The 25,464-nt window shown below is 36.6% G+C and overlaps 1 protein-coding gene across 10 annotated transcripts in view; it reads left to right on the top strand.

Annotated features, from left to right (window-relative positions):
- The window catches only part of GPHN (gephyrin), a 297,146-nt gene that overhangs the window by 154,084 nt on the left and 117,598 nt on the right, over positions 1–25,464 (top strand). For all 10 annotated transcript variants that reach the window (XM_040600164.1, XM_040600163.1, XM_040600161.1 and 7 more), the window contains one exon: positions 1,378–1,470. In XM_040600164.1, the coding sequence (XP_040456098.1) occupies positions 1,378–1,470 (93 nt within the window). The remainder of the gene's footprint in view (positions 1–1,377; positions 1,471–25,464) is intronic.

The following is a 25,464-nucleotide window of genomic DNA, read 5'->3' as shown; positions in this document are numbered from 1 at the left end:
AATGTGGTTTTAATAAAGACAAGACATAAGGCAAAAAGGGAAGTGGAAGACATGAGTAAAAAAAGGAGAAACAAAGACAGAACCTTTGGCTTTGCCACTTCTTCAAGTAATCCTGGCACACGTTTGCATGATGGGGCTTGCAGGCAGACAAAAGATTATTCTACCTGCAATTTAGAAGAGGCTGTGTTAATTGGAAGTTACAGAGCAGTGCTAAGCCTGCAGAACACACACCTGAAGATTAATCTAAATTGGTAGTACTTTTTAAAATGTTCTAGACAGCTTTATAACCACCAACGTTTTAAGCATTTTGATCAGTATATTGCTCAGATCTAATTTTATGATAAATAAGCTTCTAATCAACAGTCTTAGAAATAGTTTGTTCCTCCCCGATATATAACATTCCAGAAACATAAATGTGCCCTAGATGTTTTCAAAGAATGAGACTTCTTTGCTAGAGTAAGGACAACAGTCTAAGTAATTGATCTGACCGATTTCTGTAGATGGATACTTTACTGTGTAATACCTGAGTAGACTTAATGTAACGCAGCTAATTTTGAGCTCCAAGCAGACATTCTAGTCCACAGTAGACTATGAAGGATAAGCAATACAATCATATTGAGACCAAGTAATTTTTCTGCTTAAGTCAGATTTTTATCACAGTTTGAAAACTACTTTAAAAGGTTATTTAAAAAATGAATTAAAATAAAATCAAACATTTCTCTAGTATCGTAACTTCTCCAGTATTGTAAGTCATTGAATTTACATGACAGATTTATTAAGCTTTTTTTAGTTCAGCCTTGCAATTGGGAGACACAGTCCTATTGAGATGATGTAGGTAATGTAGAAAAGATGATTATAGATAATCTTTTGTATTTCTGTGTCAGATGTATTATTGCATCTTTTAGTAGATAAGCTTACAAATATGTGGTTCTTGCCCTTTTCAGGCTATTAAAAAGTCAATCACAGAGACCAAAGTTACTGTAATAAGAATCAGCCATGTAATCTGAATTAAATGCACATACTGTATTAACATGTGGTAAAGCATTATATTTATGTCTCAAAATCAAAATAAACAGTGATATAAATGAAGAGCTGAATTCTGGTTTTCCATTTCAGGCCAAGAGATGGGGAACAGAATTTCAGTTCCCATGTCCAAAAATATTATGAAGGCTACTTGAATTAGTCTGTCATATGTTGTTTATAAGTAGTGGTTTAAAATCTTTGTATAAAAAGCCATGAGTAATTTTACAATTCCCTCTATTTATTGTATGTGTGTGTGTCTGTTTCTAAGACATTTCAAGTATTCAGGTGTTTTCTGAGGTAACTGTATCCTACGTATGACTTGTTAGATCTGACAGGATTCATGTTCTCTTTCAGGAGACGCTGATAGATTGGTGTGATGAAAAGGAACTTAATTTGATTTTAACAACTGGAGGAACAGGGTTTGCACCACGAGATGTCACTCCAGAGGTGAGATAGTCCTGGAATAAGAAAAATCTGCCCTTTGGTGTAGAAATGTATGAGTTTGGGGGAAGGGGGTGATACCTTTTTGAAATTTCTTCTGTAACTTTACTTTGCAGTATCTCTGGACAGGTCAAGTCGTACTCAACTTGGAAGCAGAAAAAGAATGTAGCACAAGAGAATTACTCTGACCTTGGGTTCCAACTCAAAACCATTTTCAAACTGGAATATAGCATAGCATAATGGATTTCCAGTCCCCTTACAAAACAAAATTCTAATGGCTTTTTGGCATAATTTTCCTTAGCACTGCAGTACAAACACTGCAAAGCAAAAACTTGTGTGGCTTTTTGTTGTGTCCTGCACAAGAAAAAGTCAGAGAGGAGAAACCCTTTAATTCTGCTTTGCAGACTACTGCATTGACAACTACTGCATTATAGGTTAGAGTGTGAGGCACATAGCAGAGGGAAAAAATTCTGTGCCGAGCTGCTATTTCTTTGCTTGACACCACATTGTCAAAGAAAGCTAAACAGGCACTGTGGTGGAGGTAACATGCAGCAGTAAATGTTGCACAGTGTATCTGGTTACATTCCAGTTACAAGGAGCTAAGGTAAGGGGAGAAAAAAAAAGAACTTAACCTAATAACCTCATGGCCATGAGTTGTCACGTGAAATGACTGTGTGGTTGCTGTTGACGTATTTTGGTATTTATAGTTCCAAATCAGATTGATATGAACTTTTAAGATCATATACTATTTTTTTCGTTTGCTTTTATTCTCTAAAGGGCAGAATTAAGATTTGAGTGCCTGAAGTGTTTATTTCTGTAATTTAACACATCTAAACTTCTCTGAAGTACTCATGCAAGTTTTCAATTGCTTAGACTTTCAACTTGGAGTTGATTTGAGTTCATTATAACATGCATACAATGCTTTTTGCTTACAAATATGTTCTGTCAACCGGTGCCGCAGTTTAGCTTTTTCCTATTAGGAATCTAAAAATACTTAATTTATTGTATAACATTTGTGTAACTAAACAAACATGTAAATAAAATGTTCCTGTACATTACTTCTGATGTTTTTAAACTACATTCTAGAAACCTTGAGTAACTAAAGCCTAAAGGTCTGTGTGTCAGAAAATGGGAACGGTATAAGATGACCACAATGTGCTAGCTAGTGAAACTGGATTTGCAGATGATTCACCATGCTAAAGCAACAGAAAAGTGAAAAATCTGTTGATTAAATTGGTCTGTTAGTTGCGTCTAACGTAATGGTTTTGAAGGTTGTATTCCCAGCACTGTGTAAAAGGAGGGCTGAATCTCTGCTTCAGTTTTACTGATCTATTACCTTTGTGCAGGGTCAAGCCTAGACAGTAGTGCCAGAGGAAGCATTGCAGCCAGTGCTAAAAATTAGCCACAGATTTTCAAGCAGCATTTGGGACAAAAAATAAACAAATGAGAACTTTGCACATAGCAGACACCTAGTATTTTCCTTATATTGCTTCATTGCTGTTCCTGTAATTAAGACAGGTGTTGATTAGTTCTGAGGTTACTGTGAGCCATTTTAAAAACTTACCTGAATTGCTGAAATGTCTTTAGACTGTATAATAACACTGACATAAAAATTATGAATAACTTGTACTGAAGAAAAACTGTTGTTTTTAAACGTAGTAGGTATGTAAGCCTTCGATTGGTTCTAACAGAAGTGTTCTGATTGTTGAATTATTCCCATACGTAAAAAGCATTTATATAGGACAGTGTTTACTCATTTTCACTCATTTAAGTTGAATTAACTTGCAAGACTAAACTTAAATCACAGTGGAGACATCGAATCCTCAGTTTTTATTACAAAGTGACAATGATAAGGTTTGTTCTTATGATAGTTTATTAGATCATTCACTCAAACGAATGTTTTTAAGGAAAGAAAATTAGTTTGCCAGTGTGCCATAACAAAATCCTAATGAAGAAGCATAAGCTTTGGGCCCATATTTTATTTCTTTTGGGTCAATAAGAGAGCCAATTTGAAATGGAAAATTCATTATGTCAACATGCAAAGTGCAGTAGCAAGCCTTCAGGAAAAGTTGCATTGATGTAGGAAGTGGTTCACTCTATTCTGCGTATAGTGTTCGTCCAGCATGCTTTCCTCTCATTGCTGAACTGATAATGAAATTATGTGATCATGACATTGTGCTATTGAGATGCCATCTTTGAAGACGTGACTTTAAAGCTGGTAATAATTTAATCTGATGCTGGAAGACACTTTAGCGTTTTTCTTGAGAGTAGGGAGAGTAGTCCCTCGGGTCATGTTTCAGCTGGAATGATTCAGTCCTGCTTCTCCTTAATTCTCCTGTACTTTTGATCAGAAAACACATTTTTATGCTTTATTTTCTGAGCATAGATACATAATTGCTATTGTACTGTACAAGATAAAGTTAGTTCCTGAGAGTATTTACAGCCCAAAGAATTAAGGTTAATTGAATTTTGTAATTATTGAATAAATTGAAATTAAGTGCCTAGCATAATGTATCTATTAAAATTAACTTCTTGAAATGTCATAAATTTATGAGTAAATTTATTTTAAGAGTAAAAAAAAAATATTCAGTTTTCCCACTCACTTTGCCTTTTAAACACTGTCAGAATCACACCAGGTTATTGCAGTTGTTGAAGTGATGTGTAATGACTTTTTTTATAATGGAATAGATTATTTTAGGCATATTCACAATATCTGATTTTTCTTACCTGTTTCTGGTCTCGAAATTTACAGCCTTGGTCTAGTCAGTGGGTGGGGAGAAGCTTTTGAATTAGTTACTGTGATTCACGTTTTGAAGCAAAGGTCAATTGAATTAAGCAGTGTGAATATCCTTCACTTTATTGTCTGTATGACTAGAAGTAATGGAATACTGTGGATATTTAAAAAACAAAATTCACTCAATGTATGGCTGAATTTGAAGGAAACATGTTGTAGATGTTGTTAGTGAATGCTGTAATTCTTCATCTGTTATGGCAGTTGGTGGTAGTTTGCATTTGATTTAAAACCGAAGTGTAGCCTTAAATTTGTAGATATTTTTTTTACAATCTTATTTTCCCTATAATTTACGGGAGTAGTTTTTAAATCCATGCTGGAAATGTTTATACAGTCTGCTTGTTGATGTAAAAGTGTTTGTTCCTGGACAGAGAACATATGGCCCAAGTTAAGTTATTTTGGAACTTCTGGTTTGTATTTACAGATGCAAACTTTTTTTCCTCAGAACTGTAATACTTGAGTGGTAGACAGTTACATTCTTACAGAATGTTAGTGATAATATACGTTAACATTTGTGAAAAAAAATGAATGTGGCAACATTTTTATTGATCACTAGGTATCCTGAGACAAAAATGTATTTTCGCTATTGCTGTTGGTCAATACAAAGGAGAAAGGAAAAATCTCATGTGTATACATGAGTCTGTGCAGTTTTCTGTCTTCTTTACTTTTACATTTATTCTTTTGCAAAATTGTACGTCCAAAAAATTCACTTGTCTGCCCCCTAACAGAATCTTCTAGCTGTTTTCATTCCTTCCTCTCTAGAGTGGCTTGCAAGTCTTGTTTGCCCCACCACGAGACCAACTTTATGTACTGAGATAGTAGCAATAAAAATCAACTTACTGCACCTCAACTGGTGCTAGACGTCCTTGAGCTGTGTGGTTGTGTGTATTCACAAACAGTTCACCGACACTGCAGATAATTGTCAGCCCTAAAATTCTGGGAAGACTTTAGAAGCACAGAAGAGCTCTCTTCCATAATGTAAAATCAGACAGATGTTTCCTTGCAGTCTTCCTCCTTTTCCAGTGCTCTGAAAAATTATGAATGCTTCTTTTGGTTCTTGCTGATTATATTCTTCAATATTTATAGACCGTTTTTGAATGTGTTTAGACACATACTTGTTTTCATTTAATCTGACAATATATACACATATTTGTTTAATCCTTGGTCAAAATCTTCTAGTCCATGAAAAGAAATTGTTGTTCTCTGGAACTCTCTGCTATTTGTCAGCATTTTTCTGGAAAAAGCATGCTCTGAATGAATAAAATCCTCCAAACCGAGCCACACAAAAGCCACATTTGGAGAGAAGAAAGTCTATTCTGCTGCAATATAAAGTCTTTGTATATTCAGTTCAAAATTGCACTGGTGTTTTTGTAATCATTACCAATTGCAAATTTTCTATCACCTGGCTTTTCTCAGTTTCCTAAGATATCTTTCACTATTGCTGTTTCCCAAGCTGCTCCTTAGAATTTAGTGTGAATTTTCCTTAAATTCCATCTTAATTCCACAGACTATTTTAATGTCTGTATCCTTCCATTTCTCTGTCCCAAGTAGTCGACAACCCTTCTAGTCTCAATTATTTGTAATTTTCATGCATGTGCTCTGTCTTTGCTTCCTCATCAACTTTGTCAGTGAAACAAGATGCTTGTTACACGACGGGGTATTTCATGTTACAGCCATATATATGCAACACACATTCCCCCCAGATTATCCACTGAGACATTTCTAATAATTTCTGTTTAATAGGGAATAATTTAAACTGGAAATACTATGCAGGGGGTTTTGTCCTCTCTGCTTCAAATGGTGCCATTCCAGAGCAGCAGGATTTCTAGTATTGTTCATTGTGGGTGTGGGAGTACTTCTGTTCTTCTTCATCAGTATCCAGCTCTTCTTAGTGCCATACCAAAAACATCTTAGTATTATCACTGGGTCAAAAGAAACTAATTTTTTTTTACAAACTGCCACTTCAGGATGACTCCATAGTGAGGAGGAATGAAGTCTTCATTTCAAACAGGACATTAGTCATTTTGTGGTAGGAATACTAAGAAATCATACAACCTCTAATTACCTAGGCTATTGTTTCAGTTTTTCACCCTTCAGTGGTCAAGGTACCTTCCAATTTAATAACCTTTTCCAGCATTTATTTTTGTAGTCTATTCTAAGACTATAGTTTTCAGTGTCTCTTAATGGAGGTCTCAGTCCCTGTTAAGTTTGATTTCTGTGTAGAGCTATTTGTATAGAGTGTACTCTGTATGTATGATGTCTGATCCTGTAACTTGCCATCAGACCTTTTGAGAGCTATTGTTCTCCATATTTCTTAGAAAATTACGTTTCCAACCCAGCTTACTACTAAAAGGTCTGAATTATGAAACCTTGCCAGGTGCATCTAGGCAACAAATATGCTTAAATGGAATAGGCTGCTCTGAGGCAGAGTCCTTCCAGATTCTGTGCTACTCTGTTAGAAGTTTATCAGCAACCCTGTAAGGTGCCATTCCCTTTTTCTTAGTTCTCCAAATAGTTCCTACCTTATATGATTAGGTCTTTATCCAGTCTGCTTTAATTTTTCAATAAATTTTATTATTTGAAACGCTGTATTTGATCCAAATATATTTATATGCCTTATTAATTTAATTTTAAAAACCTATAATTAGATTTTAAATCTCTTATTTGGAAGACATGTTATTATACCAGAATTGATATATTTAGTTGCAAAACACTTTTCACTAAACAACTATTGCCATCTTCTTTGAGAAGCAGCAATATACAGATTATTTACACTACACAGTACATTGTCAGGTTACAGAACTGCCTGTGTCTTGGGAAGTTCCAGGCTGATTTAGCTGACTTACAAAGTGCTAAAAAGTGTGCTTTCTCTTGTTTGAGTTTCTCAGGAAAACTTGGTAACACACCAGCATTGCTTAAGAGCTTGGTTGTGTTATCATTAACTGCAAACACTACATGGGAAGCAGTTGCAAACTACCAGGACCACTACAGTGAGAAATATGAGAAGGAAGGAAGCCAGATCCCGTTTCAGCTCCATTTACTTGACTATCAGAGCTTACACAAAAAAAGAGAAGCCTCTCACCCCCCCGCAAACCCCCAACCAAAAAAAAAAAAAAAAAAAAAAAAAAAAGTCAAAGCAGAAAATACATCCGGAGGGAGCATTCTTGAAGAATGCTAATTTTGATAAATTAAGAGGGCTTGGTAAATTCTTGATAATCTGCTACTTAAACAGCAGTTTTGAACGTGTTTCTTTGTGTGTCCAGCTGAGAGACTAGATTGAAAGAATGTACATGTCTCAACTTGTTTTTTCTCTAGATTTCTCAACACAGACAAATATGAAGATGGTGGTGAGAAAAAAAAATGGAATAGGAATACAAAGGATACTTTTGTCTCTGTATATGGGATTGATGTATCTAAAGCGGAAAGCTGCATACTTTTCTGACATTGCCTTTTTAAAAAGTGTCAGATGCCACAGAGGATATAGAAAAAGGTCAAAGAAATCTATGGTGGCTAGGAGAAATGCTTTCTGTGTGAGTTACACAACTCTATCAGTTTAGTGTATCATAAAGGACAGTAGGAAGGAACTTGGTTGTTATCTGTACGTACTTTGGGAAATAATAATGTAAGGTATGTACTGTATTACTATTTTAAAAAAGGCTGTATTTTCTTTGGGAAAAAATAATTTAAGGTACCAACAGCTTTCTTAGTCTACTGAAGAGAATTGTAACAATAGCTGCTGAGTGGAAGCTTAAGCCAGAAAAGTCTAGTAAGAAAATCATCATAATGGAAGAACTTTATGGGTTTGGTTTGGTTGGTTTCTTTAACAATGAGAGAATAATCGCACAAACAAATCCACCTAAAGAAGAGCTGTATTCTCTGTTTTAATTCTGTCAAATCGAAAGTGATTGATTGTGGGAGAGATGTTTTCAAAAACTCAAGTTATCTTGTATTCCTTACAGAAATCATGAATGGTGTTTAATGAATTATCCTGTGTGGAAGGCCAAACCAGGTTCTAGCCTGACGTTCTCTATAGGTTAAATGAGAAGATAGTAAATAAGCAATTTTGTCTCCTGTGTCCAAAAGGATTACATGAATTGCTTCTCTGTCTATTTTTTTAAATTGGAAGCTCTGATAATATTGGCTGAGGATGCTGGGGCAACATCTTTGGAATTATTTAACTACTGTGTAATTTAACCTTCTGTGTAGAGTCATCTGATCATCATACCCTGAAGATAATACTAACAGAATTCCTGTTAAGCAGTTTAGTATTTTTGCCCATTTGAGGATCAATTTACTTGCTTTGGTTTAGCTTTCCTTAATACTTTCAAATAGCAAATAGAAGTTCTGTTTTCTGTCTTTCAAACATGTATGTAATGTTTGCAAACTCCGTTGAAAAGAAGAAAACAGTAGTAAAGCAGTATTAAGGGATGTGAATGTTTCATAGAGTGAGAAACAAAGCCACAGTAACAAGCCAGGAAATCTTGCTTTTTTGTCTTAAATTTTTCAATTAAATTTTTTATTCTAAGGTAATATCAGAATGGAAGTTGGAAGAATGCTCAACATATCCCATGGGTGGACAAACGGTTCATATCTCGGTGATCCCAAATACTTTCAAAAATACACCCAGAAGAACACTATGGTTATAATTTCCTTTTTGTTGGGGTAAAGAGAAGAATTCTCCTATTCTTAGCATTACTGATACCCTTTAGCCATGTTTTCACTGTAGGGACCACAGCTCATATGTATATCTCTCTGTTAGTTTTAATTAACTGGCTTTGCTTGTATTGGCAGCGTAGCTGTGACAGTGGATGGATCTTGCAGTTCTTTCTGTAATGGGGGGAGGAAAATATGCCTGCCATAGGACTTCTGCATAACGAAATTTTCAATTTAGAACTTTTGGAATTTTTTTCCTCTTAGGCATTTCTAAAAATAGTTTCCATTAAAACATCTCTTTACAGTAGATAATAGGGAACTGAACAAAATTAAACATCAAGTTAAGGCAAAATAATCTTGAAAACATTGTCAGGCCTGTAATTATTCAGTTCTTGCCCTTAATGTGTCTTCTTTTTTTCTGGTCATGGCCTATTACAAAGAGTTTAATAAAAGCTTAATATGGAGAAAATTAACAAAAAAATGTATAGACATGTTAGGAAGACTTGTCTATGAAGGCAGCTTAAAGAAATGATAACCAGAGGGAAAATACTAGTTTGGATTTAAGATGTATCAAAAATTGAGTGGATTAGTCCTTTTGACATAAGCACACCAGAACAGCAAAATGAGTCACTATTAAAATAATTGATCGTTAAAACTAATACTTATTAAAGAGTAGAGAATTTCTTATTTGCTCCTTGCCTGCTGTGTAGGAGCTTTTCCAGCCACTAAATGGAAAGAAACGAGAGGAGTCTTGGAAAAACAGCTGGCTGCAGCAGTTATTCTTAGGATTATAACTAGTCCTTTGCCTGCTCTTGGTAATCGCTACCACATGGAGCAGTGAAGCTTTAGCAAAATGTTGAATCAGTATAAGTACCAGAACAGAAAACCAAAATTACTATTGTCACACTCAGACATGAAAGTCTTACCAATTATGAACAAGAAGGTATTACTTTTTAACCTTAATTTAGACGTATTTTAGCTTCTTGTCACTTCATGCATATATTGTTTTTCCTCATTCTTTTGTAATGAGAATACCCAAATTAATAGTGAGGTGCATAATCTACTGTGGATTATTTATTACTGACATGTAAATTTTCACTAGATGTTAAAAGTGCATCTTTTTCTCCACGAATAAACACCTTCGTATGGTTTGCTGAGATCAGTTTGTCAAGTTCATTTTCATTGAGCCTTGAAAGTTCTCCCTTTGGAGAGAAGGTGCTAGCAATTCTGTTTTTCATGTGTTGTGGCTGACTGTAGTTGCTGCTGACCACAAAATCACAGGATTTTATAAAACTGCTAATGCATGCTCTAAGTACCTCGTACTCTGTAGTATTAATAACTACTCTGGTTCCGCCAATATATGCTGTTCCTGGCTCATTTATGCCGTTATTAGTCATCTGATGGAAATCTCGGTCTCCTCTGCATAAATTCCTTGTCTTTTTTTTCTAAGCCCTAATAGTAGGATTTGATACAGGAGAGTTTGGGTATGGAAGAAATTCCTGTTCTGTGACCCTGATTTCTACACTCAAAGTTATATTAACCTCTGTTATGCCTGTGCCTTGCTTAGCTATAAGGAGAATGAGTGGCTGATACCCAGAGGATCAGTATAAATAATGTTCTGTCAGCTTAGCCTATTACTACTGTATTCCTTAAAAGCTTTATTATATATGAGTACATGGCCAGTTCATATGGATTCTGTCCCTGTGACCTTTCCAAATCCTAATTCAGCAGTGCATAGCAGAACTAATGATTCCTTTATTGTGTCTAAGGTTCTCCACAATTTGCAGGAGAGGGAAGAGTTGGCTTCTTTTTGCATAGTATTGCCTTATCAAAGTGAGATGTAGGTTTTCAGCATTACTAATAAGAAGTTACTATGCAGGCAGATGAGTACACTCACAATATGGACTTCTAAGAGGACAGAAATAGTGAAGTTTGATTCTTGGCTGGTTGACTTAGTTACTAGGAAGATACTGAAAAAAACTCATGACTAAAATGAAAGATGAGTTAAATTACTGAATTCTATTACTGCTGGGATTTTCTCAGTTTCTATGTTCCAGAGTTCATTACATGTTTCTGAAACAAAACAGCAGCTAAGATTTCTGAAACATGGTTTAGTTTGTTTTTAAAAGCCATGTTAAATAACAGAGTGTTTAAGGTAAACAGAATGGGAGACTCAAGGTAAAAAAAGGTCTTGATAAGTTTCGCACTTTTAACTCTTGCCATAGAAGAGGGTTACCCCACAAGACTCATAAGACTAATTATCTTCATTAGAGTGTGGATGTATCTAAGCCAAATTCAAACACCAACATACACTAGTGATGAGTAACAGTTAATGATGACTTCAGTTTATCTCACAAATGGCCGGCATTGGCTAATGGGTACTCCTGTTCATCTTCACAAGCTATTTTGCAGTGGATATGGGAATGAGCTCACAAGACCATCCCCTTTCCCCTCTTATACACCTTGTGCTAGAGGTAAGTGTGGTTTTGGGGAATAAGGGTGGGATGTCATGAGATGAAAGTGATGTGGGCTTCTTTAAATTTTTCGCAAACCTCAATAAAGGCATGTATCTGGGGATGGGCAAAGATTCAGCTGAATTCTTATTTTTTGCCCAAAGAGATTACCCAGTCCTAAATTGACATGCTTTACTTGAACTGGGAGTCAGAAATCCCTTTTCTCTTCTGTTTTTCTGCTGCAGAAATTCCCAACATTCCCATTATGTGGGCTCCAGAGAGGGGTAAGCAACATCTTCAATCCCACCCAATCATTTCCAAACTAATTCTTTGCTAGTATTTTTTTGCTTTTTTAATCATCATCAGAAACAGTTTTTAGATGCATTTTTCCCATTTGTTTGGTTTTCTTGTGGATTCTCATATTTTTGTTTTATAGGAAGGTCCCATGGCCTCCCCAAGTGCTAGGGCCAGACTCATCTGCTGTTTCCATTTGTGTGCTATTCTCCTGTGGATTTTCATGGTTCACTCTGATCTAATGATATTACCAGAGGGTGAGCATCTAGATTCTTGGGACTGTTTCACTCGTGGTATCCTAAGTTACTGAAAAAGCACTGCCACCCTGCTGCCCTGTCAATTGGTTGGCAGGCTTATATTTTGTCCTTGCTGACAGTCATGTCTGATTATTCCTGGGCTTTGGTCTTTTGCTGCCTTGACTGTCTGGGGACTGCCTGGCATTCACCACTCTCTTTTATTCTCTCTACCTGCTGGCTGTGTGGCATTGTCCTCCTGAAATCTTGGCCCTTTGCCTGACTGTCTGGCATTACCTCTTGACCAGCTAATTGCTTGGCACTGACCACCTATTGCCCTGTCCATCTGTTGAACGGCATGTATCGCCTCCTTATTGTCCTTTCAATCTGATTGCACATGGGCATGGGCCTTCCACTGCCCTGTCTCCTGCTCCGACTGCCTGGCATCATCTTCCTGCTGAGTGCATCTGCTGACTTTGCGGAATTGCTGCTTGGCATACCTGCTGACTGTTTGGTACTGCTTTATCGACTTGCTGAATGTCTGGCATTTTCCTCCTGCCTTTTCACCTGATCCTTGAATATAGTGTCCCCTCGCTGCTCTTTGAGTCTGCTTACTCACTGATACTTGCTCTTTTGCTGTCCTGTTCACTTGCTTTTATGCCTGGCATTTCTATCATATTGTCCTGCCCACCTGCCTAGATTTTATTTCTAAATATGCACTAGTCTGAAAAAAGTAAGAATTGTAAGGAATGAGGAAAAGATATTGTCTGCCTCCTTCATGATCTGATTCAATTGAACATACCAGCCAAAAACTGATCTCAGTACCAGCATCCAGCTTTTTCATACAACTGCTCAAAACCCTTTCCCTCCTTACCAATAAAAATAAACAGCTGAATCGTATTTAGTCTTTGCTTCCATCACTTCATTCGACAGGTATATTACTGTTCAGTAATACTGTATTCAGTATTCTATTTAGTAGTAATTAAGTACTAAAACACATCACTAATATTACCTATGGTAATTCTCAGAATCCGCGGAAGGTAGGTGATAACAGGGGAAAAAAAAACGATCTGTTGCTGAGGCTCGGAAAGATTAAGGTTTGAATGTAGAGCTATGTTCAGTAAACACTGTGGATCAAAGGAGCTAAATAAATTTTACAGAGCTCTTAATTTAAAACACAAGGTTCCAGCTAAAGTAAAAAAAGTCATTGGATCAGCGTAGCATTACCAAACCGCATTGTGTCCTAGTTGCTGCTTACTCCTCTTTCTGTACTGGAAGAATGGTCAGTTGCCAGTTTACAGAAAACTTCTGTCACTCTGTCACAGATTAAGAACAAGGACTCGACTACATCTGTAAGGTCCATGGTAAGGGAATAAATCATTGTCACAGTTTAGAGTAAGAAGCAGAATTTCCTGCCTCTTCTTTTAATTCAGCTCACTTGACCTCTCTTTTCCTAGCCCTGTCAAAGTTTCTAGTGTTTGTGGTTTTATTTTGCTCTTTTGAATTTAGTACCAACTAGGAACTGGAGAGAATATTCTGTCGTAATGAATCCTGTCATAATTTCATAATGAATTCTTCCTACACTTGAAATAATTGTATGTAATATTCTTTTAACTTTAGCTTTTAGTCCCTCCAAATATAATATTCCTGCTTTTGCTATCTTCAGAAATACCCTAATTATGCTAAATGATGTCTAACTGTGCAGGCAGGGCAGCATCCCTTGAGTAGCCTCTTTCACCTGTGTGAGACCAGCTGTCGAATCCAAGAGCTGCTGTGGGAGAGCACCTCGCTCCCATGCTCCCAACACCAGCTTGCCCCTGTGGAGGATGGCTCCCAGTACCGCAATGTTCCAAGTAAGAGCCACTAGGAACCTTCTCCCAGTTTTCACATTAACCTTTAAAAATCCAATAAACTTGTATTCTGCTCGGAGGAACTGGAGGACATGAATGTCCACCTTTACAGCCTCCTAGGCTCTCCTGTCCTCTCTCTTCTCAGCCTTTCCAACCCTCCCTTGCTTCTCCAAGCATATTTTTTTTCCACAACTTTGCGAACTCTTAAAGACAGTAGGCTGGCAGTCTCTCACCTCCCACCAGCTTCATGCTGTTGAGGGGTCTGGTGACAAGAACAGATCTAGTGGCAATTCTCTTTCTCCAAGCTTTAACTTCCAGTGTTACTTTTCTGCTTGCCTAGACTGTTGTTTGAGAAGTAACATCAGATGCTGGACGGGAGGAGGAAGCCCCCTAAGCACTCTAGCACTGCTGGGCTGCAGAATGCTGCTACAACTCACTTCTTATCCCAAGAACCATAAGTCATTTTTCCTCGTATCGTTTTAGCTATTTTTAATATATTTTTTTTAAAAAATTAATATCTCAGGAAAATGACTAGTTTTCAAGTAATATTCAGGTTTTATAAACTTCAAGTGCAGAAAAGCATCAGAAACTAGAGGAAAATAAACAGTGCTTTTTCTTGAATGTATGGAATTTTCTTGGTTGAAAGTTACACCTGCCGAAGAATTGATGCAGTGCTGTCTCAGGCAGCTTCTCTGTAAAGTATCCAGGTAAATCAGTTTTCCATCTGCAGTGATCAAGTTATGCTGCAAATATTTTCATCAGTTAAAAACCAAAATCTATGTTAAGTTGAAAGACCACTTGGTAATTTTTGTCTTGCAAGTGAGTCAAAATTTGGTTAAAGAAATAATTTGCATACAAAGCCCTGGAAATATCATATCTGTCAAATCACTGTAACAATTCAGCAGAACATTATTTTGTCTTTTATTCTAGGGGGTTTTATTCTTTGTTTTGTTTTGTTTTTGTTGAGGTATACTTTAGCCTCTCCTGTGTACTTTTTAACAAAAAAATAGCTTCTGGAACAGTCATAAAGAGTTACAAGTCTTTCTAGCTCAGAGGGTTTCCCTTTCCAGGATAATTAAATTTCCTGTTATCAACCTTACTGTATTTCAATTTTATTTCCTCTTGTTAGACTCTTTTCCTTCCCTATTATCTCTGATTAAAAAAACTTGTTACATATCTCATAGTCATTTCCTGAACTACTGTGTCTAAATCCTACATACTATTTGAGGAGAGTGTTTTTCATGTATCCTCACTTCAATGCAGTATTTAAATTTCATTAACATTTTTTACTGTTTGCTTTCTTTATTCTTCTCTGTTTTCTAAAGGTATCCTTTCTGATGGTAGTCAGCATTGTACCATCCAAGCAGCTAATTTCTTCAGTTGTTTCTGAAAAGAAAACAAATTCCTAACTAATGCAGGTCTTTCGCTCTCAAAAAGACAGACAGCTATATAATTATTTTGCTACCCTTGGGATTTCCAGAAAGCGTTCCACTGCCCAGATCCCCTTAATTACTGCTTTCAGTTTCAGTTGAAGTTTTCCATACTTTTGAGAATAATGTGTCTTGACTGACTCCTATGTGCTTGGAATTCAGATTTTATTATGTCTCTATGTTGCTTCTGGATCCAGTTTGAAAAAATTACTTGGTTAATTTAGACAAAAATGCCTCAGATGATACACGTTGTGCTAAAAAAACATATGTGTTTAGGTTCATGCATTGACAACAGCAATAAAGGCTTTTGCTGTCACAACTCATGTAATGATTTGCAGAAGGTGTATTGATACCGAGTAAGTTCCAGTGCCTCTCTACTGTTACCTCTTTACTTAGTGGGTAAATAGCTTTTGTTGGAAGAATGAGGAGATGGATACACCAAGCAGATGTAAGAAGCAAGACAATACTGGTTTTATGTTGATTACTTCTGAGCATCGCAATTTGTAACCCATGATTTTTCCTTTGATGCATATATTTGGGAAGATTTAAACACTCCATCCTCTGGGTTCCCTTTTCTTAAAATGTCCTTTAGAGTACAGGCTAGGAAAAGGTGTTAACATGGTTATAATGCAGTTTTAACTGATTCCTTGCTAAGGTAATATCCATGGCTTAAAGTTAGTGAATTTCCTTAGTAAATTAAACTGATGCCGTCACCGAGTTTGTACATGGAAGAAGACCCAGTCATCCATTCTTCAATGACTGTTGCAGCATTTTTCCACCCCATACCTTTTTCTGTTTTTCTGTCCAACCAGGTTTTAGATTTTGAATTTGCTGGAGCTTCTTTCACTTCACTTGGGAGTTTGAAAAAGTCAGATTTCGTGGATCGGGAATTTTAGCTGAAACTGCACCTAAACTTTTGTTTCATCAGTACGTTACTGCTCTCATAGGTCGTCATAGTCTAAACAGTCTAAAGACTAAATAGTCTTTTCCACCCTCACTATTTTCTTTCAGGAAATATTTGTATACCTTAATTAGGTTTTTTATTTTAATAATTTGCAGATAGACTGTAGTGTTTATGAAACAAGCTTTATATTGTGTACTGTTGCAGTCAAGTACCTCACTCAGGTGGTGGATTTTGTGGATTTCAAAGCTGAATGAAGCCTGCACATTGCACCATATCATATTTTTTTGTCTGAGTTTTTGGGCTACAGCTCCCTTTTCAAGAGTGAAAATTGATTGAGTTATTCCTGCTTCTTTCTACAAGTTCTGACCAGTTCTTCCTTCTGAACCAGATAGTGCTGATGTGTGCAGTGGTGTACAGAATTACCCCATGAACAGCAAGGCCTAAAACTACAATCTCTCTCAAACTCTCCTGCAGTTCGTGCAAGTTCTACTGATTTCTGCTGTTCAGCATTGGTGGTTCCTGGAATAAGAACAGAGAAGGGCAAAAAGTTTTGAGATGTCTTTGTCTCCTAGGGATTTTGTTTCCTGCAGCATCTTACTCAGAAGCTGCTATTAACTCATCATCACTCTTAGCAGGCAAGAGGGAGTGTGTAACAGTAGTTTTCTTTCAACTTTTTTAAGCGTAACAAAGATGGATTTACTAACCTAGCTGGAACTTGTGGGGTTTTCTGAATTAATAGCTTTCACATTGTTAAGACAGCTTAGTATTTTCCCTAGAAATATTTTCTGTCTTTGTTTCTTTTCCTTGCTAACTTTTTTGTAAAAGAGGGGGGTTTTATTTCATTCATTTAATCAGACGTATGGTATTGGGCAGCTTACCTTAGATGCATATGATTTCTGTGTTACTCTGAATTACTGTCTTCCATCATCCATATACATTATATAGAAATATTGCCATCTGATTTTCTACTTTAAGTTAATCTGCTTAGAGCTATGGTGTTTGTAGTTGCTGTTCTCTTGAGTGTGAATGCATTGCTGTGATAGTGAGCTGCTTAGCATTTTTTGCAGTTCAGTCCTGTGTACGTTTTAAGTACACAGAGCAAACTAACTTTTTTCCTGTGCCTTTCTAAGAAATTCCTCTGCCTTACCAGTTGTTAAAGCTACCACTTTTCTCAGTGATACGCTGCTAGTATAAAAATCAGTCTGCTGAAAAGGTTTGAACACCGTGATTTTTATTAGAAAGCAGAAAGATTTTTCTGCACAACATGGTCTGGTGCTTCAAGCACATCAGAAGTGTATGTAAGAAGTGCTTATATACCTATGTTGCTGTATCTATTATTAGTGAAAAGATGCCTACATTTTAGAACGTCAGAGTTTTGAAGTGAAGAGTTAGGTAGTTAGGACATAAACTGACAGAGTTTGTCTGAACAATGCAAAATGGCATTAATGTGAAAGCATTACTCTGTCACAGCTGAGTAGTGTCAATAAATGATTGAACTGGTTTTAGCTGGTGCATGAAGGATACTGTAATGTTTTCTAAAACTGGAAGAAACTGGTGTTTTGGATACAAAACTGTATACAAAAAGATCTTAGGAACAGTGAAATAAAAGATAAATATTTCATACTGGATTTTGTTATCTTGTTAACTGTTATTAAGTGTTGTAAACCATTAATTAAATAGTAGTCAAATCCCAGAGGAAAACATAAACTTGATATATTTAATATTCCTCATTCAGTGTAGATTAGAAATTCATCTATCTTCCGTTTCAGTGCTCTGTGCTGCAGCAGTCTCAACAAAGTACTTTAAGTCTGCTCTTTGAGAAACCTTTTCATCCAATTGTTTCCAATTGGGAAAGCAATATTCTTTGTGCCAGGAGTTAAATAATCCTGTATAGGAAATGGTTTGACAGAATGCACAGCAAGTCACTTTATTTTTCAAAATCTGTTCAGTTGTTCAGTTCCAATGAACGCATAATTTGCGTGTGCCTAAATTGAAAACTATTCAGACTCCGAACACATGATTTGCATCACTGGGTCTCACAAAAGAATCCTTTCTATCAGTTTTTAGGTTATGGCAGGAGTACTTTGAACCTGTTATTAGAGATGCTTTATCATTTACTTGGGGAGTAAAGATACTGTTTAGGGAATCTTAAGAGAAGTTAAAGTACTTTTTTGTAATTGTTCTATTGCCGTGGCATATACTTGAAAAATTATCACTCAGTAGTCCATGCTTTGTAGTGCAGAAGGTGTATTTTAGGAAGGTTGTTTATTTTAATCTTCAACATTGATTATTTGAGTTCTGAAATTGTTTGGAAGAGCTACATTACCCGTGGCTGGTAAAACTGACTGAAGTTTCAGAGTACAAATATTTCATATACAATATTTGCTTTTGGCAGAAGGTAGCAAATGAGAGGAAACAACAGACAACATTCTCAAAAGAAAAGAGTTCCACATCTCAGTCCAACTACCAAATGTGTTGGAGCTAAAACATTGTAAAATGATTTATTTAGAGAAGTGAAATTGCAAGTAAAAATTTGTGGTTCTTTTACTGCCCAAGAAACTGGGCAAGTTCTTAAGTGAAAGCAGCGTACATTTCTACCTGGAGGCCTCATTCTTTAGGTGTACTGATGAGGATCTCGGAGGAATAGTCTCTTTTCTCTTCCCGAGGTACTAATATCACAACTAAGCAAAAGTGACAAGTTTGTTTCCGTTACGTATTTCTAGACCTCATTAATTAATGTACTTGACACACACACACTCCAAAGAACACAATTTGGCACCAGTTTTGTATGAAATTAAACTGACTGTACCCTGACTCTCCTTTGGTATAGGTACATAGTTTAGAAGATAGTATGCATGACCAGAAGCAGTGTACAAGGTTATTTTTTTAATGAGACAGTGCTCCCTAGTTATTATATTGTTAGTTAAAGCTTATTACATTGTCAGTTACATTAATTGTAGAATTATTATTTATACTTTTATTAAGATATTGTAGATATTCTTATTGATACTCACTTCTCACATTTCTTCTGTATGATTCTGTGATTTGCAGAGAAGAAAATTTTTCTCTTAACAGATTTTGTTCCACTTCTTCAGTTTTTAAAAAACTTTGCACAAGTTGTGCTGGATTGCGTTATACATTTTACACTGAATACAGGACAACTTGAAGTAGCTGACGGAAAACTTTAAAGAACAATAATGATTATTAGGTAAAATTTTAACAGTGCTTTTGTAATAGCAGGGTGGTCTCACTACATTTACCAGCAAGTCTTCAGCTATACTACTTCTGTTGAAAAGCAAGGGATTCATTCTTACGTGAAGTGGATTCAAATGGGAAGTGCTGCTGTTTGCAAGTGAGCAGGGGGGCTGGAGAAGGAAGTAGGCACCTGACCCTTCTTTGTAAGCAAGTGCAGTGACTTGTTTCCAGTTGTTGTTTTAACAAGCTAATCCTCCTAACCTGTCCACCTTTGCAAATACTCTACCTTTTGCAACTGGCTTCACACATACCATTATGGAGCTGTAACATACTGCATCTGGTGAGCTGCATATATCATAGAGCCTAAACACATTCCTCACAGTGCAGAAAAGCATTTAGTAAGTGTTTTGTATGTTTGATTAGCTGTTTTTAAACATGATGGTTCTATTGGTTTTATGACAAGGTATGGGGTGGGCAGTACCATAAAATTAAGATAAGCTTGTAAGGCATAAATATTTTGTAAACATTTACTATCTTAATAGAAATGAGGATTAAAAAAATTATTATTAACACTTAATGTATATTAGAAGTGGTATTTAGAAGATGTACATGGTTTCGTTGCCAGCTGCACCAATTTCATTAAAATGTCTATTATGCAAATGAGGCAGTCCAGTCGCTGATCTGTGGAGCTTATGCAAAATGTAATCAGATTTAGCTCAAAACTCAGATACAGACCTACAGAGGTGCAGGAACAAGTTACAGATTCCACAATGTTGCTTCCTCTGGTATATTAAGTTACATTTTCAGCTTCTTTATTGTGTATGAAAGTGTGAAGCATCTTCCACAAAATATTTTGCAATCTGTAATTAAAAATGAAACTGAGTGTTATGAAGTAAATCTTTTGATTATCGTTTGATTTCAATTAAAGAAAAGTTGTTCTAAGGAAAGTTACAATAAATAACAGATTTTTTATTAACAAATATACACTTAGGAAATTCTTTGTTTACAAAAATAACTATCATTGGTGTCCAACTATTAAAAATTAAATATATTTATGTCTTGGTCATCCATAAGTCACTGAGTATTGTCAGAGGTACCTCTGCCAGCCAGTTGCTTTTTATGGTCATATACACAGTGGAATTGTACTGACAGAATTGTTTGCAGATTCGGTTTATAAACAAGAAGGACATGGAATTAGCTTCTGGCATTGGAGTCTCTTCATGCCATAGGCGTTAAGTTTCACTAAATGGCACGATGGATCCCAGTGAAAAGAGTGAGGGAGTTTGGAGGATGCAAGGTGTGGGCAGAAGGAATCATGGATATGGGGAGAAGCCGAGAAAATAGAGTCTGTATTTAATCTAATCTAACAGCTATTATTGCTGTGACACTTTTGCTTCTCCTTAAGTTAAATTCTGTAGGATAATTCTGTCACGTTTGGGATCGTGCTGACACTGACAGCCAGAGTCACTGCAAATACGCTGAGTGCAAGCAAACTTCAAATGAGCATTCTCGTTCTGCAGTTATTGTCAGTGAAATTGTGTTATTGGTGCATGCAGATACATCAGCTTGTAGCATTCATTTTTAGTTGGTTACATTAATCGGGGTTTAATCCACTTTTGGCTGTTAGTAGATTTGAGCTGGGAGAAGAAAAGGAAACAGAACATGTAGTCGGCTCAGTTATTAGAGGAATATGTACCAAGCTGACCATTGCCAAGAGCAAAAGGCGATAGAGTAAGCCACCCTAATATGTTTAGATACGAGTTTTTTTTATTTTATGTAGAACAATCTGCAAAAGCCTGGAAGAGCTCTCAGTATGTGTCTATGTGTGCCTGACACCTCTATTTCTGCAACCTGTATTTCTTACTGTACTAAGAGAAGAAGCAGATAAGTGATTTTTAGGCAAGAAGTTCTAATCAGTCTAGCTCCATGTAAGCTCTATTTTCTTCCCTGCAAAATAAAGAGTGTGGAAGTAGACAATAAGCTGAAATAGCTGACCTGTGAATAGGAATTACGGGTACACGTATTATCTCCAGCAGAGGTGTACTGAATAACTTGAAGATATCTCATCTCTGAGCTGAGAGATGCGATTTTTGTTCCTAAAGTATACACTTCTTACACAACTGGTTGACAGATGTGACTGATGTTTTTGTTGCATATTTGACTGATCTGTCTCCATAGTTCTTTCTCCAGTCTTCTCAGGTTTGACTGTGGTCTGTGAGCTCTGCTGCAGAGGGCATATAGGTATTTCTTTGGTTAGGCCCTTCCAAGACATCCGCTTTCAATGGAAAGCTCAAATAGGTAATAAAATGTCATCTATGCTAATTCTGTAGTCTGTTAAATATAAATTATCTGCTAATTTGACCATTAATTTGCATAAATAGCTTTATGATATGCAGAGTCATAGATTTAAACTTTTTCAACAGAAATAGTATTTTCAACAAAGACAATCTCGGTCATCTTAATTGAATTTATTATGACTTCTTAGTCTCATATTTGCATTTTAGTTGAAGAGATAAAACTACATTACTGTTCCAAAACTGCTGAAGATTATATATGTCTCAGATCATTACTTACTGTTAAGGTCAAACTCTGTTATGCTTAATACCTGAAACACAAAGATAAGGAGTTTCTGAACATTTCAGGAAGAGTAGTCCTAGGTCTTCTAATTAAATCAGTCTGCAGTGGGTATATCTTCCAGAAGCTGCCTGGGAGGACTTCCACAGGTTAGGAACTGAACTAACTTTATTTAAATGGAGGCAAAGAAAGGCAGTGAAGCAGCAGAGAATTCGGTGAAACCATTTGGCAGTGAGCCATCTGTTAAGCAACTACAACTACGTCAAAGATCTAAAAATATATCAGTTGGTTTGGGAACATAATGCCCTAACTACGATAAAAAGGCACTTTGAAAACAATCGAAAATGTGTTTTAAAATAAGTCGCATTTATTCATATAGCAATGAAATATAAAAAGAACTGCTCTCATAGACATTGTTAGTAAGTCTTGAATAGTTTGTGAAATATTTATTTAATTGTTAGTCTGTGCTTCTCCTCTCTGGAGTAGAAACTACTGTTTTATTTCATTCCCATTGTCTCTCTCTGGTTCCCCCAGAGCCTGGCACTTCTATCATTCATGTGCTGTCTTCCTTTTTGCTTCTGCGTTTCCCTCATGTATTGTCTGGCCAAGCCACCTTGTGCAGTCTTTTCCCCATCCCACTCCATTCCCTCGCTCTACTCTCATTCCTGCCCTTCTGACAATCCTGCTGCTTGGACTGCCTCTCTGCAATTCTGACTTTCCAATTACGCTTCCTTCTTCTCACGTTCCCCTCTCCTGCCTAAACTACAAACCTCTCCTTTCTTTGCAGCCTCCAAACTGGCCTTTCTGCATTTCTGTCTCTCCTGATTTTTTTGCTTTTACCTTCAAGTGCTTAAACTTGTGTGGAACCCCTCTCTTCCACCTCCATCTTGTATCTGTCTGACTTCTTTGCACTACCACCTTACATGGAAGAAACTGAGGATACTTCTGTTGCTGTCATTTTAGTATTTTACGCAAATTTACTCTGGTATTGTCCACCTGCTTTTTGTATAATCATCAGCTTCAGGTTTGAGAAATCAGTGTATGGGTTCAGTACTGATGAAGGCATCAGTGTGACAGCTGTGAATGAAATCTCCTGGTCATTTTTTCCTGCTTCTGCCCATGTAATAGTTTCGTCATTGTTCTAAGAAAGCCAGGGGCAAGAGCCTTGATCTGTGATTCATTGGGTGCCAACACTATGGCCCCCTGCAGCAGGCAAAAGCTGGCTGATGGTGAGACTACTAAGAAAAAAATCACCCATGAAATGAAGTTTAACAAATTGATTCAGTCTTGCTAGAATACTAGTAAAGTGTGAAGGTGCTGAGTCACTAATTCTTTTAACATCATGCATGCAGGTAGGTGTTGGTACCAGACAAGTAACTCCTGAACTGGGCACAGATGAAAATCTAGTTTTGACATTTTCTTCCACTCTTCCTTCAAACCAGAAAGAAGTATTAGAAAACCTGGCCACCAGCACTTTAGTACATTGTTAGCTGAAACAAAGAGTAGTAGTTACAGGTAGACACAAAGTGTCTGCACATCACTGTGGCACTGCTGATTTCATTCATCTATGTATAACTGATGAAGAGCGTGCTTCCTAGTGTGATGGTGATTTCAGTTCCTGCACACTGCACATTTTAACTCATGTTATGTGAGGACATCCCAAGAGTGGACTTTCCAGTGGCTGATTTCAAGAGCAGATGTCATTGTAAAAGTTGTTTACTTAGCAGCAGCCTTTTTTGGTTACATCCACCCAGTCAAGCTGCAAATATGAAAACAGGAAGCATTCCCCTGTTTCTAGAAGTCTGCCTGCAGTAATAAATAATAAGCATATGTATTTTGAAACAAGTATTTTTAGAAACTTTTGTTGAGGGATCTACTGCTGTGTGGACTTTCTGCCCTTTCAGATTTTGTTGCTTAGTCTATACATTTTTAATAATCACATTGCCTGTTAGCAGTGATATTTTGTGAAGGTCATTTTTCTTGTGAAGTTGGAGAATGGACTTGAATTTCATTGCAGGACTCCCTGAACTGCAGGACCGTTGTTTATGGAACTCTCTTGCATCTTGTACTACCTTTGAAGCCTGTTGAGAATTTTAACTTAAGATATCTTCAAAGTGTCACTGTGCTCAAGGGCAAAAAAGAAATCTCAAAATGCACTTTATATTTAAAACCAGTTTTGAATAGCTTTGAAGCATGGTATTAGCTGAAAATAAAAGGCATAGATACAGACTTACTATGTATGCACACACAGGGAATTCCACATTTCACCAACTTTTTCATTGTCAGCAAAGTGTCCCTTTACTATTGCAATGCCTTTTTCTTCTACATTGTAAAAAATCATCAGGTCTGTGTATAGTCTTAAGAATTTTTAATGTGATTGGTAATTTAATACCTCAGCAGATATCTTTAGGCAATCTCCCTCAGTGGAGAGGTTTTAGTTTTGTCTAATCATTCCTAACCTGGTTCTTCTCATTTCCCCTGTGTAGAAATACAGTCACTGGGTTGTATGTATATGTCTTTTCTGTTTCTGAGTAGAGGATGGCAGATAGATTTCAAGCATAGACGCTATGCTTGAAATAAAAGAGACTATGGTGTCAGCTATGAAATTAAAGTTGCTTGGTTTTATATAAACCAAAGTTCCTGCTTCCCACAGCTGAGCACATACCAAGTTTGCTTGTTAATCAAAGATCTGAAGGTTTACTTGGTAGCTGTGTCTGATGTCACCTGATACTAACATATTCCCTTAAAACATGCTAAGTGTTTGTGACAGTGTTTGAGAATATGGCCACTTGAATATCTGTGCTGTTCAGAGATATTTTTTTTCCGTTCTATTTATTGCTTCCTGTAAGTGTTTTAGCTGTATAGCTAGTATAGGACTCCTGGATCCTTCTTATAGGGATGCCATTGGATTAATTCTGTCATTTTTCTTCTCTGTTTTTCTATTTGTAAACTAGGAACTTGCAAAAGTACAAGGATGTGATTTATATTTTAATCTTTCCCACAAAATAATTTGTCTGGTTTTCTTCCGTTTTATTCTTCTGCTATCTCAAACTGTCAAGAAAATTTAGGTTATTCAGAGTGTGTGTATATTTAAGATGTGCTTCTCTATTACTATTTTGATAGCTGTACCATCAAAGCATTGTGCTTTGGCTGGATGTTTTACAATGAATTTCACAGTTTTATGAGCATTACTAACATTTTAGTTGTGCCAAATAACTTAGAATCTTGTTTCAGAACATGAAACAAGATGATTCACTGGAAAGCAACTGCTGTGAGGGAAATGAAGGGAGGGTAGGGCTATAACCTGCCTTTGAGGTGTTATGTCCTAATAAAGTTAGAGGTTGGGAGACTGGATGGATTGTGTTCGAGAAAATTTGTGTTAGGAAGTAAGGACAAAAGGTTGTGCACGTCCCAGAAAAATAATTTTCCATCTCATTCCCTGTGTGGAAAAAGGACTAAAAAGACAAGAACTTTCAGACTCTGCTTCCAGGCTTCTCGATGCCCACTGCATATGGACCGCTTGTGAATAAAAGCCACCAGCCTGTTTGGAACTGCTGTTTTGCTGACATGATCAAAAGGGAAGGCCTCAGCCTCTGGCCATTATCATTACCATTGTACTACTT

The sequence above is a fragment of the Falco naumanni genome, chromosome 7, assembly GCF_017639655.2.
Source record: "Falco naumanni isolate bFalNau1 chromosome 7, bFalNau1.pat, whole genome shotgun sequence".
Classification (NCBI taxonomy): Eukaryota; Metazoa; Chordata; class Aves; order Falconiformes; family Falconidae; genus Falco; species Falco naumanni.
The sequence above is the reverse complement of the archived record's forward strand: the minus strand, read 5'-3'. Positions and strand labels throughout refer to the sequence as shown.